The 14,038-nt window shown below is 35.6% G+C and overlaps 1 protein-coding gene across 2 annotated transcripts in view; it reads left to right on the top strand.

Annotated features, from left to right (window-relative positions):
• The window catches only part of MMRN1 (multimerin 1), a 62,945-nt gene that overhangs the window by 43,498 nt on the left and 5,409 nt on the right, over positions 1-14,038 (top strand). For both annotated transcript variants that reach the window (XM_065907510.1, XM_065907509.1), the window contains exon 6: positions 55-2,040. In XM_065907510.1, coding sequence (XP_065763582.1) covers positions 55-2,040 — 1,986 coding nt within the window. The remainder of the gene's footprint in view (positions 1-54; positions 2,041-14,038) is intronic.

The raw sequence follows: 14,038 nt of genomic DNA, 5'->3' as shown, positions 1-14,038 counted from the left end.
TTACACAGTTAAAATAATATGTCATTTATTGTTGTTTCTTATTTCTTTCTCCAGGCCTAAAGTCCAAAAGCATTAATGATCTGGTGAAAGAAATAGTAAGAGAACAATTAAAAATTTTTCAAAATGACATAGAAGAGACCGTAGCACAGCTCTTCAAGACTGTATCAACTGTCTCCAAGGAACTTGAAAATGTCAAACAAATAATTCAACAAGTTAATGAATCTGTAATTTCAGTAGCAGTCCAGCAAAAGTCTGTTTTAGTGCAAGAAAATAGGCCTACTTCAACAGATATACTGGACCTGAAAAATCACATTGTAAATATAAGACAAGAAATGACCTTTAAGTGTGAGAAGCCTGTTAAAGAACTAGAAGCAAAGCAGACTCATTTAGAAGATGCTCTAGAACAGGAGCGCTCCAGGAGAATTCTGTATTATGAATCCCTGAACAAGACCCTTTCTAAAATGAAGGAAGTGCAAGAGCATCTTTTATCGACTGAACAAACATCAAATCAGAAGAGTGTTCCAGTTCCTGAATCAGTTAGCAATAACATCACTGAATATGTATCTACTCTATATCAGAATATAAAGAAGCAAGGTTTGATGTTGTTGCAGATATCTGATGATTTGCACACCCAAGACAGCAAGATAAACAATCTTACCCTTGCTTTGGAGATGGAGAAAGAATCTGTCAGAAAGGAATGTGAAGACATGTTATCCAAGTATAGAGATAATTTTAAAGTTCAAATTAAGGACACAGAAGAGAATTTACAGGTTTTAAACCAAACATTGGTTGAGTTTCTCTTTCCAATGGACAATAAGATGGATAAAATGAATGAGCAACTAAATGATTTGACTTATGATATGGAGATCCTTCAACCCTTGCTCGAGCAGGGAGCGTCCTTGAGAGAGACAATGACTTACGAACAACCAAAAGAAGTAGTTGCTACAAAGAAAAAAGTGGAAAGTCTGACTAGTGCTGTTAACAGTCTTAATGTACTTACTAAAGAACTTACAAGAAGATACAACTTACTTAGAAATGAAGTACAGAGCCGTGGGGTTGCCTTAGACAGACGTATCAATGAACATGCCTTAGAAATGGAAGATGGTCTAAATAAGACAATAACTATCGTAAATGATGCCATTGATTTCATTCAAGACAACTATGTATTAAAAGAAACTTTAAATATACTAAAGTATAATCCTGAGATCCATCATAAATGTACCCAAAATATGGACACTATATTGGCATTTATTTCTCAGTTTCAACAGTTGAATGATTCTATTCAGATTTTGGTCAATGACGATCAGAGATATAACTTTGTTCTGCAAGTTGCCAAAGCCCTTGCATATATTCCTAAAGATGAAAAAGTAAGGCTGTCCACCTTTCAAGAGATTTCCCAAATGTTCAATGAAACCAGCTTCCAAGTCATAAAATTCCAGCAAAATATAAGTCAGCTGGAGGAAAAAATACTCTCAGCCACAAAAATTTCCCAAAATTTTGAAACTCGATTGCAAGGCATTGAGTCTAAAGTGACCAAGATGCTCATACCTTACTATGTTTCACTTAAAAAAGGCAGTGCGGCTACAGACGAGAGCAACCAGGCTCTACAACTGCAGGTATTAAATTCCAGATTTAAAGCACTAGAAGCAAAATCCATCCATCTTTCTATTAATTTCTCTTTAATTAACAAGACTCTCTATGAAGTAGTAACAGTATGTCATGATGCTTCTAGAAGTATATCAGAACTAAATGCTACCATACCCAAGAGGATAAAAGATTCCCTACCAAGTATGCAGCTTCTTCAGAAAAGTCTGACAGAACATGTGGAATCAGTAATTGAAATAAAAACTCAAATTGCCCTATCTAATTTAACTTGGTATATAAATCAATCACTGTCTAGTAGCATTGCAAATATTGTCAAGTCACAGAAGCAGATAAAACCATCGCTGAAGAAATCAAATGCTCTTAAACCAACAGTGAACCTGACAACTTTCCAGATAGGCCGGGCCCAAAGAAACACAGACAACATTCTACTTCCTGGTAAGCTATTATCAAAAAATAACATTTAATCTGTTTTCCTATTTAAGTCTATTTAGTAGATCTGTATGGTTTAGCAAGATCATAAGCTATAAAAGGCACTTAACTGAGCTTGGACAAATACTTAAGTAATTCAAAGATCTCTGATATATTATTTGAATCTTATATCATCCTATGTAAAGCAGTTATCAATACAAAACAAATGCTTATAGTGTAAATATTTGTTCTATATGTCTTAACTTTTTTTCTGACAGGCCCCCTATAAAATAATCAAGCTTGCCCTTGTGGAACATTTTCTTTGCATATGTAATTAAAGGAATTTATTAGACAATGAGCTCCTTGATGAATAAGACTAGATTGTGTCCTGTTTGTTTTGGTGTTACCTGACAAAATGCTTGGTGTACCATAGGAGCTCAGTGAATATCTGTTGAGTGACTGGCCCAGTGAATGCACAGTGAGCAGGAATTCAATTTGGGCTGTTGATAGAAGGCCCTGAATGACAAGCTAAGTATCTTAGTACCTTTGGGCTGCTTTAACAAAATTCCACAGGCTGGGTAGCTTATAAACAACAGAAATTTGCTTCTCAACCTGTAGAGGCTGGGGAAACTAAAATTAAGGTGCCAGCATAGTAACCATCTGGTGAGGGCCCTTTTCCTGGTTCACTTGGTTCTGATAACCACTGGCTATATTCCCACATGGCAGAAGGGATGAGGGAGCCTGTGAAGTCTCTTTGATAAGAACACTAATCCCATTCATGAGGGTACCACCCTCATCTCCAAAGCACCTCCAAAGTTCCCACCTCCTAATATCATCAATGGTGGGGGTTAGTATTTCAACCTATAAATTTTGGGAGACATATTCCAGGCAGGTAGACATGATTTTGTGAAGAGTGGTCTTTGGAAATTTCGAGCAGAGGGTTGGGTATGGTGAGAACTGCGTCTCAGGAACATGAAGCCAGCAGTTGTGTGTAGCATGAAATTAGAGAACCAGTTAGGACATTATTGGCAAAATCGTAAGAACTAGATCTCAGGAAGAGATAACTAAATCAGAGGAGATGGGTATGAATAATGTTGTAAAAGTACTCTCAGCAGAAATGAAAAGATAGTGGGGAAATTAATGGTCTAAGGAACAACAACACATGATTCCAGTCCTAGCTGTTTCAGTACATCTGTGTAGCCTTGAGTAAGTTCACCTATCTGAATCTCAGATTCTTGTATTCATATGATGGAATTGCAATCGGTATTTTGCTGAGCTCATTAGCATAAATATCCAGTCCCAGACTGTATCAGTCGCAAACTAGATCACTGTAAAAAAAAAAAAAAAATGTGAGCCATTCACAGCCTGAATGCATGGCACTTGGGAAGGGGAGAAAAGTAGAATATTCTGTGGTTTTGTACTTGGAAAATGCAAGGGTAAAAGTACCATTGACAAATACTGTAAACGCCAGAGGAGAAGCATACGTTTGGGAGGAAAGAAGAATTTATTGTAGTGCATATAAAGTACTTAATAGTCTCTCTGTATGAAAGAAGTGTTTTATTAAGATGTTTGGCATATGAGTAACATTAAATAATCTCTTCACAATGAAAAGAATACTATTCCTAAAAGAAATGGCAGTGTACCTCTCATATGAGTCTGCTGTTGAATTATACACTCATTTGGATGAATTTTGTATTTTATTGCTTTTTAATTACAAAAGGGTAATCATTATCCTAGAATAATATGACCCTTCATGTTTTATCTCTGAATGTTCTGATAATATTAAAAATCACAGAATAATACAAAGTTGAGATATCTTTTCACTATTTAAACTATTGTATTTACTTATGACTCCTTTCAAATTAATCTGACTCAGGAGAGCTAATCTTACTCTATGGGATCACAGAACAAATTATTTAGGCTTTACATATTTCCAAGAAAAGGCGATGTTTCAATACAAGATGTTCTCATAATAATCATTTTAGGAAAAACGTGTTGTTCTTCCTCCATATTATTTTAACCCTTGGTCTTTCTTCTATGGACACTGCAAATGAGTTTCTGTTAAGCTCCATAGGATGTATGATCATACACCAGGTAAGCCATGTCCTTTTCCCCCTTAAATAAAAAGAATACCTGTATCTATACAGCAACTATAAATTTAAATAGCTTCAAAATTAAGAGATTCAATAGAACATACAAAACTAACAAAGTTTCATGTTCTTTCATTATAAAGAATGCATGCTAGGAGCTTATAAAAATTGCACTGAGTATTTATATACCACTATATTAATGGGCTAATAATTAACTTAGTATTGATTCTTTTTTTACTGATGCCTTGATATAATTGCTTCTGGTTTCTTTATTTACTGTAAGTAGAATTTTTATAGACCTAAAGTTAATAATTAATTAAAAGTTCTTTATTTTATCTTTGTAAAGATAACCCATAATGATGTCATGGCAATGGAGATATATTGGCCTAATTTCATATCTGGGGTAGATATTCACTTTATGTAGGAGCAGCAACATAATGTGTGGGGCTCTTTCAAGTGGATGCATAGATATGCATGTTCATTAAGCCAGCTCTGCTTCTATGGGTCATAAAACTAGTGGCATTCATTGGACAGCTGAGCAGGTAAAGTATATGTAAGGTAATAAAACCAGTGGATTCAGGCTAAATTCTCCTATAAGAATAAACCAATTGCAAAATATACTACTTGCTTTGATACCAGCTGTGAGGCACAGTGAAACGCTACTTAAATTTGGCTGTGTTTCCTTTGACCTTTGCTATGGTCTGGTAAATATAGTCCAGCCACATTATCCCCTTACCTAATGCCAGAAGGTAACTTATCATCATTTTAAAACTCTCACAATATTATTCAGATAATAACCACTATAATTTGCAGAATAAATACAATTTACAGAAATAAAGATCATTTAAACATAGTTTTTTTAATTTAATTTTTTATGAAGTGTAATTGATTTATAATATATTTTTAGCTTCAGGTATACAACACAGCAATTCAGTTAGACACACATATATTCTTCTTTAGATTCTTTTTTATATTATACATATTTTTCTTTAGACTCTTTCCCCTTATGGTTATTATAAAATATGGAATATAGTTCCCTGTGCTATACAGTAGGTCCTTGTTGTTTATCTGTTTTATATATAGTAGTGTATATATGTTCATCTCAACCTCATTTATCCCTCCTCCCTCCCCTTTTCCCCTTTGGTAACCATAAATGTTTTCTATGTCTGTGAGTCTCTTTCTGTTTAATCTTAATAACTGATAACCTCCTTTGAAGCCTAGTAACAGGAATACTATAATGAGGTAATATTGGATACTGTTTAATAACACTACATCCCAGGCTCAGTTCAAACTATTCTACGTATGTTCCTTCATTTAACATTTATGAGGTAGCTATCATTATTCTTACTTTGAAGATGAGTAAACTAACCCTCTGCCTAAGGTCATGCCTTGCGACAGAGTCTGACTCCTGGCCTGCTGGACACAGGGCTCAGCTGAACCACGATACCCTCTTCCTTCTGCTTGTGTTTGATGCATCATACCTATTTCAGGCTCTGGCCATATCTGAATATTTCTTATGACCTGAGTCAAACTCCCAGAGAGTTTGCTTTTTTGAGAATCCAAATACTGCCACTTATTTCTGCTTCTGATCAGAGGGAAGTAAGTGGCTGTTTTTCAGTTTAGCTTTTCTATGATAATGGACAATGGGCAGTTGTAATTGAAAGTTACCATTGGCCATACAAGATCTTCTTGGGGCTGATACAACAGCAGGTAAAATTCAGAGTCCTCTTCCCCTCACTTTCTTCTGAGCCATTGCCACATTCAGTTATGCTAACTATGATCCCTCCTAGGCCAATGCTGATAAACTGTTCTGGTTGAATCCCTAAATATTTTATTTGTTTCTAAACAATAGTCCAATAGACATCAAGAGGATTTTATTTCCACTTTGAGGATTTGTTGTACAATTGGCAGACTTGTCCCTGCAGAAAGAGTTTAGCTGCTTGCCTTCCAAGAGAAGCTGAATTCTGTGGCAACAATGTCAGCAGCACGGCTGAGGCTGTGTCCTCTGCTCGTGAGTCCACTGGCTTTCTACTTGAACTATTTCCCCTGTATTTACCAGGTATGTTTAACTCTCCTTAATAAACCTCTCATTCATCACTATCACTTTAGTAGTCTTTTTAAGAAAGATTACATTTTGTAAAAGATTTGGTAGTGTATGATATACAGCTTTTTAAATGATCATTGCTGTGAATATAAGCAGTTTAAAAGAGAAAAATAAGAAACTAGTGGACATTTAACTGTTTTATACCATTTTAAAATCATTTATAAATTTTGTGACACAACATACAGGCAATTGTGGATGATTAAGAAGCACTGAATCACCTAGCAAGACTTACTTGTAATAAATCTTTTTTTCTAAAACTTACCTTCCTCATATATAAAATTAGAATAACATACCCACCTTACAAAGTTTAAGGATCAAAGAAATCAACTGGCACACAGTGTATTATTAACATGGTTATGACTATATGATACAATTTTCTCAGTTATATTCAATGTTTATATTTTCTTCCTTTAATATTTTCACTTAATATTTGATATGTAATTATACCCATGTATCAACATAATTTAAATGCTCATGGTATTCCATTGTTCTACTTTTAATTTATAAGTCACTGTGTTTTAAATTCAACATGTTGATAAATGAGTTTATGCTTATCACATAACAATAAGTCAAAAGGAACAAGATTAAAAATGTAAAGGCTTAAATGTATAAAAATTCTTGTGCATTACAGGCACTAAAAGAGATCTGCAGAAGTTTTAATGAGTATTTTCCACGGTATTTCGGCTCTTGATATGCTTTTCCATGTTATAAAAAATAATCATTCTCACATATGCCTCAGGATAAGTTGAATTCTATACAAAATAGTTGAATATAAGCTAATTAAATTTTGAAGGATTGCTGCTTCAATTTAGAGTTTACAATGCATTTCATAAGGTATCCAAAATGTTTGCCGATATGCTGGAAGCACTCACGGTACTCTGAAAATAGCTACACACATAGCTAAGGTTTATTATAGTGAAATGACACTTGATATAATTGGCAAAGGAAAAGGACCCAGGCAGAATCTGGAGAAATCCATGCATAGGCTTTCTTAGGCTCTTTCCCTCCTATAAGGGGGTACACTTCTGTGTGGGATCTTTTTTCCAGTCACCAAAACATGCAATAACATGAGATTTTTCTGCCCATAGAAGTCCACCAGATATTCAACTCCTAAGGTTTTTATTGGGGCTTGTCTTAGTCAGCGCACACGGCTATATTGCTATGACAAGTACCATAGGTAAGGTGGCTTACAATCAGTAGCACTTTACCTCTCACGGTTTTGAGATCAGGCCAGCATGGTCAGTTTCTGATGAAAGCCCTCTTCTGGACTGCAGACTGTCAGCTTCTTTTATTCTCACATGACAGAAAGGGAAGGAAGGAGAGAGCTCTCTGGGGTCCCTTTAAAAGGGCACTAATCCTACTCATGAAGGCTCCACCCTAAATACCTAAATGCCTCCCACAGGCCCCACCTCCTAATACCATCCCTTAGGGAGTTAGAAATTCCACATATGAGTTTGTGGGGGACACAAACTTTCAGTTCAAACAAGGTTGGTCATGTAGGCTCCCTCTGCTGAGCACATACCAAAACTCTAATAGGAAAGAAGTTCAGCCTATAAAACACATCATTTGTACCATGAGTCAGGGCACTATGAAGACAGTTTTTAATTAGAGAAGCCAAGTTCCCAGATATGGATCAAGGGCAAATTCTTGAAAGTCAGCATTTCTAAAGGTAGCAGTCTCAGGCCTGCTATATAAACTCTTTTCTGCTCATGATCTTAAAGATACTCTTTGTGCCAGAGTTGGTTAGCAAGCCTGTCTTCTGAGGATAGCATCGCCAGTTTGTGTCAATAAAACAAGGTTGAAGAGAATATTAAATGAAGTAGTTTTTGTTCATTGTTCCTAAGAAGAAGAAAAGAATCCCCTAGCTTTCCAGAGGATTCCCCTTTGTATGGAAGGATGACAGTTGAAGAGAAGATGCTGGCAAAATTGACAACTCTTTCCTGCTTAATGTCTTGTAATAAAGTGACCATGGAATCTAAAGGTGAACAGTCAGAACTCTATGTGCTTGACATTCTCATCTGAGCCAAAATTTATAACACATGCATCTGACGATAAAAAAGAAATGGAACAGGATACCAGGATTCATTTACATAGTCACTACATATGCTAAGATTAGTCTCCTAACAAGAATCACAGGAGCTATTTCTCAACAGCAAACTGTTTCTTTGACACCAAAGATTTGACACCAGATCTAATTATTAACTGGCCTGTGATTAAATACAATGAATGGATGTCTTTCCACTGGTTGCTAACAACACTGTAAGTTCAAAATTGCACCTGACACTGTAATATTATTTTATGTTGTACTCATTTTCAAACATGAGGAATAATCTGTTGGGATTATTAAATCACAAATTGTGAGTGTGTTGCACAGCCGTCTGAGTGGACATGATTCTCACATCTTGACAAAAAATTGCAGCATAAAAAATAGTTATGCCATATGTTTTCTGCACATGAAATTTGAAAAACATACCCTAAAAGTTTATAATTGCCAGTTTTACTATGCACAGCTTCAAAGTGGATCTGAAGAGAAATAATAAGTATTTTCTTAGTATTATTTCTCAGAAATAATAAGTATTAATATTTTCTCAGAGTCCCAGAGTGACTAGCTGGGATGTTTAATAATAAACACTATTTGGTCTTAAATAATAGGAAATATTTTTAAAGAGAAATAATAATTATTTTATTATAAATTTTATTTGAATTATTCAAATCTGCTTATTTTGAACATCACTTTCGGGGAAATATAACATGGTATTTTGTTTTGTTGATATAATTGATTAATCTAAACTCAAGTCTCTTCACCTTTCAAACTAATTACCAAAAATACTTATTATACAGTGTTTAGAGAACTAAAGAAGTCAGTGAAAGAAAATTACTGAGTCTTATTTTGCCAGTCATGTAGAAATTAAAATACACATCTACCTTTTACAAAGAAAGATATCATTTTAATAACCAACAGTCCCTTAAGAACTCTTTTCTAGACTTTATAATCTTAAACAAGTGTTAAATTTAAAAATTTTCAGGGATATTTATAATAGATTTTAGAGGTAGCTGCACAAATATTAACTACCAATAAAATCAGGTACTTTTATAGATGCTTGAGATACATAGCATTTTTAGAAATTTGTGTTTTTCGGAGCTTACACTCTAGCAGGGATAGAGAAAGATAAGCAAAAATGTAAATTATATAGTCTGGTAAAAGGTGATGAATGTTATGCATAAAAGAAAAAGCAGAGGTAGAGAATCAGTACTGTGGGATGTGCTGAGTGTGTGTAGGGAGCCAAGTGTAGTATTAGTAAATAAAATCATGGGATAGGGCTCAATTTCTGGAAAAATAGTGAACCCGGCAGGCAATGGGAATATAAAGAAAACTTTGTAATTTTGTTGTAACACAAGTTGACAGTGGAAGATGTACCTATAGAGTAATGTGGTATTTCATTGTTGTGTTTTATGTTTAAAAATTTTTTCCATGTGCTTCTGAACACCATGTTGATATAGCTGTTTTGAACATGAAAGAAGAGAGACATGTCACAGCATATACTAAGCACTAAATGAGTGTTATAGGAGTTTATTGTCATAAAAGCTCAGTGTCTTATTAAGAACTGGATGTTTGGGCAAATCTCATGAAAGAGGTAGTTTTGAGCTGAGCATTCATTCAATCAACCATTTATACCCTGTGTGCAGTATCATATGTTTAAATTCATTGCTAGTAACAATGAAAGATTTTTGAGCAAGAGTATAAGATGATCAATAACCTCAGATATGCAGATGACACCACCCTTATGGCAGAAAGTGAAAAGGAACTAAAGAGCCTCTTGATGAAAGTGAAAGAAGAGAGTGAAAAAGACGGCTTAAAACTCAACATTCAAAAAATGAAGATCATGGCATCGGGTTACATAACTTCATGACAAATAGATGGGGAAACAATGGGAACAGTGACAGACTTTGTTTTCTTGAGCTCCAAAATCACTGCAGAGACTGCAGCCATGAAATTAAAAGACACTTGCTCCTTAGAAGAAAAGCTATGACCAACCTAGACATGTTAAAAAGCAGACACATTACTTTGCTGACAAAGGTCCATCTACTCAAGCTTTGGTCTTTCCAGTAGTCATGTATAGATGTGTGAGTTGGACCATAAAGAAAGTTGAGTGCCCAAGAATCGATGCTTTTGAACTGTGGTGTTGGAGAAGACTCTTGAGAGTCCCTTGGACTGCAAGGATACCCAACCAGTCCATCCTAAAGGAAATCAGCCCTGAATATTCATTGGAAGGCCTGATACTGAAGCTGAAGCTCCAATACTTTGGCCACCCAAAGTGAAGAACAAACGGAAAAGACCCTAATGCTGGGAACGATTGGAAGTAGAGGGAAAAGGGGACGACAGAGGATTAGATAGTTGGATGGCATCACCAGCTCAATTGACATGAGTTTGAGCAAGTTTCAGGAGTTGGTGATGGACAGGGAAGTCTGGAATGCTGCAGTCCACGGGGTCACAAAGAATCGGACATGACTGAGCAACTGAACTGACTGATAGCATAATCACGTGTGTGCATTATTAAAATTTATTCTAAGTTCTTCCAGACATCAGTTACAAAATTACAACTATCCTGACTTGAATAGATTAAGACCTCAATAGGTGATAGAGAAAGGAACAAAATGAAAACTGCAAAGTTAGTTAAATGTGAATATATCTTTAGCAGAAAACAGCCAGTTGAAAACACAAAAACTTGGAATAAAAATAGCACCAACATTTAAATAAAGCATCGATGATGAGAAGTCAGTCATTCTATTAATGGAAATAGAAAGGTTAAGAAGGAAGTGCAGATGCACATGGGAAGAGAAATTTAGTCTGTGATACATTAGTTTAAAGCTCTGTATCCCTGCGTGTGTGTGTGAGCTTCTGCATGCCCAATCACTCAATCATGTCTGGTTCTTGTGACCCCATGGACTGCCCCTTGCCAGGCTCTTCTGTCCATGAAATTTTCCAGGAAAGAATACTGGAGTTGGTTGCCACACCCTCCTCCAGGGGATCTTCCCAACCCAGACTTGGGTTGGTAAGATCGCCTGCATTGGTAGGCAAATTTTTTACCACTGAGCCACCTCTATCCCTATGGAAATGTTCAAAAGTCAATGAGTAAATGGCAGATAGATGGGGGGACAGTGGAAACAGTGGCTAACTTTATTTTTCTGGGCTCCAAAATCACTGCAGATGGTGACTGCAACCATGAAATTAAAAGATGCTTACTCCTTGGAAGGAAAGTTATGACCAACCTCGATAGCATATTAAAAAGGAGAGACATTACTTTGCCAACAAAGGTCTGTCTAGTCAAGGTTATGGTTTTTCCAGTGGTCATGAATGGATGTGAGAGTTGGACTATAAAAAAAGCTGAGTGCCGAAAAATTGATGCTTTTGAACTGTGGTGTTGGAGAAGACTCTTGAGAGTCCCTTCGACTGCAAGGAGATCCAACCAGTCCATCCTAAAGGAGATCAGTCCTGGGTGTTCATTGGGAGGACTGATGTTAAAGCTGAAACTCCAATACTTTGGCCACCTGATGCAAAGAGCTGACTCGTTGGAAAAGACCCTGATGCTGGGAAAGATTGAGGGCAGGAGGAGAAGGGGACGGGGATGAGATGGTTGGATGGCTTGATGGACATGAGTTTGGGTTGGCTCCGGGAGTTGGTGATTGACAGGGAGGCCTGGCATGCTGCAGTTCATGGGTTCTCAAAGAGTCGGATGCAATTGAGGGACTGAACTGAACTGAACTGAATGTAGGTCTGGAAGCAGAAGAGGGTTTGTAGATAAAAATTGGAAATTATTGCACTGATGTGATAGTTGAGGGCACAGAAGTAAATTAGGTAGCTAGAGAAAAAGTAGAGTACTGAAGATAGAAACGTGGGAGAGAGAAAAAATAATCAGAACCAGGAAAGTATATGAGTCTCTGAACTCAAAGTCTTTAAGAAAGACATAAAGATGTAGAAGAAGGATCTGTGCAAACAAAATAATAGAAATAAAAATGTTGGGGAGATGTCTGTTTATTTTTAGTATAATTTACATAGAGTTAAATTCACTGTTTTTTTCTTTAATTCGCTATTTTTGACATGCAGTCTGTGAATTCTGACAGATGTGTAGTCATGTAATCACCACAAAAGTCAAGATGAACAGTTCCATCACACCCTCAAATTCTCTTATGTACCTTTTTAGTCAACTCTATCTCCACTCCCAGTCACCACAGTGATATGTTTTCTCTCCTTTACCCTTTTATCTTTTGCAGAGTATCTTTTACATTAAATCATGCAAAACATTATACAAATCCACCAGTATCTGTTCTAGATACTATGTCCACCACGACATTATAACTTTTCTTTATCTTTCATGCTATGTACAAATCCACCAGTATCTGTTCTAGATACTATGTCCACCACGACATTATAACTTTTCTTTATCTTTTATGCTATGTAGGCTTTTGAGCCTGGCTTCTTTCACCTGGTATATTTGAGATCCTTCGATGTTGTTGCATGTGTTCCTTTTCATCACCGAGTAGTGGTCCATCCTATGGATGACCTACAGTTTGTTTACCCATTTAGCAATTGAAGGATGCTTTGGCTGTTTACAGTTTGGGGTGATTATGAATAAAGCTGCTGTAAACATTCAGGTTTACACTCATACATACAGGTTTTTGTGCATACACAGTTTTCATTTCTCCTGAGTTATACAGCCATAGCATAACTTAGTTATAAAATAAATATAGTTTTAACTTTGTCAGAACTGGTCAACCACTTGCCATTTCCATTAGAAATGTATGAGAATCCTAATTGCACCACAATCTTGTCAGCACTTGTTGTTTATTTTACTATTTTAATAGATATATTATTGTATTTAATTGTGATGTTATTTTGCATTTTCCTAATGACTAACATTGTTGAACATGTTTCAGTACCTTTGCCATTTTTAATATTCTTTTGATTGAAGATTATAACTCTAAAGAAAAAGGCAAAACAGATGATAATGTTGAGTAAAAAAACATTTCATTTTCTGGGTTGTGACTTAGGATAAATATAAATGACAAGTGTTAGAGTAAATCATCTGAAACAGGGCTAATCCATTTGGTAAAGATTGTTGATATGATGAAAAGAGCTTTAAATTATATTTGAAGTGTTGAGAAAAAAAGATCCCAGAAACAAGATCAAGAACAAAAGACATGAATTTAAGAAGGAGAACAAAATAAAAACTGATAATTGAAGGAAAAGTAGTAAGATGGTTGAAAACAATGTTTCGATCCATCTCTAACTAATGAAGAGAGTATGAGTGTCTGTTCATAACTAATGGACAGGAAATGAATCTGAAAAAGTAATATAAACAACTGCTCACATTTCTAGAAGTTGTTGGAAAGGGACATATGAAACATTTTTAGAGCAATGAAAGGATACGACTTATATGATAGATAGTTTTGATAAATGATGAAACAGAATAGCCCTGAAAATTAACATATACATTAGTATGAGGGTGAAAACATGTTAGCATTGGCATCAGGAGGAAAGGTAAAGAAAAGTTACAATGTTGTGTGGACACAGTATCTAGAGCAGATACTGGTGGATTTATACAGTGCTTTCTTCTGGGTACGAGAAAAGTCGCCCAGAGGCACTGAGAGGTCCTCTCACTAGTCTGTTAGAAACTCCATCCTGACCTCAGCAGGGATCAGAGTTATCGGTCCTGCACAGTGTTATTATTTAAATGATGAAATAAAACAATAAAATCCTGATGCTAATCTATAACTAAGCATTAAAAATAAAAATAATTTAAATAATAAATAAAAATAAGATATTATATAA

Source organism: Muntiacus reevesi, chromosome 16 (genome assembly GCF_963930625.1).
Source record: "Muntiacus reevesi chromosome 16, mMunRee1.1, whole genome shotgun sequence".
NCBI lineage: Eukaryota > Metazoa > Chordata > Mammalia > Artiodactyla > Cervidae > Muntiacus > Muntiacus reevesi.
Note: the sequence above shows the minus strand (reverse complement) of the source record. Positions and strands in the feature narration are given on the sequence as shown.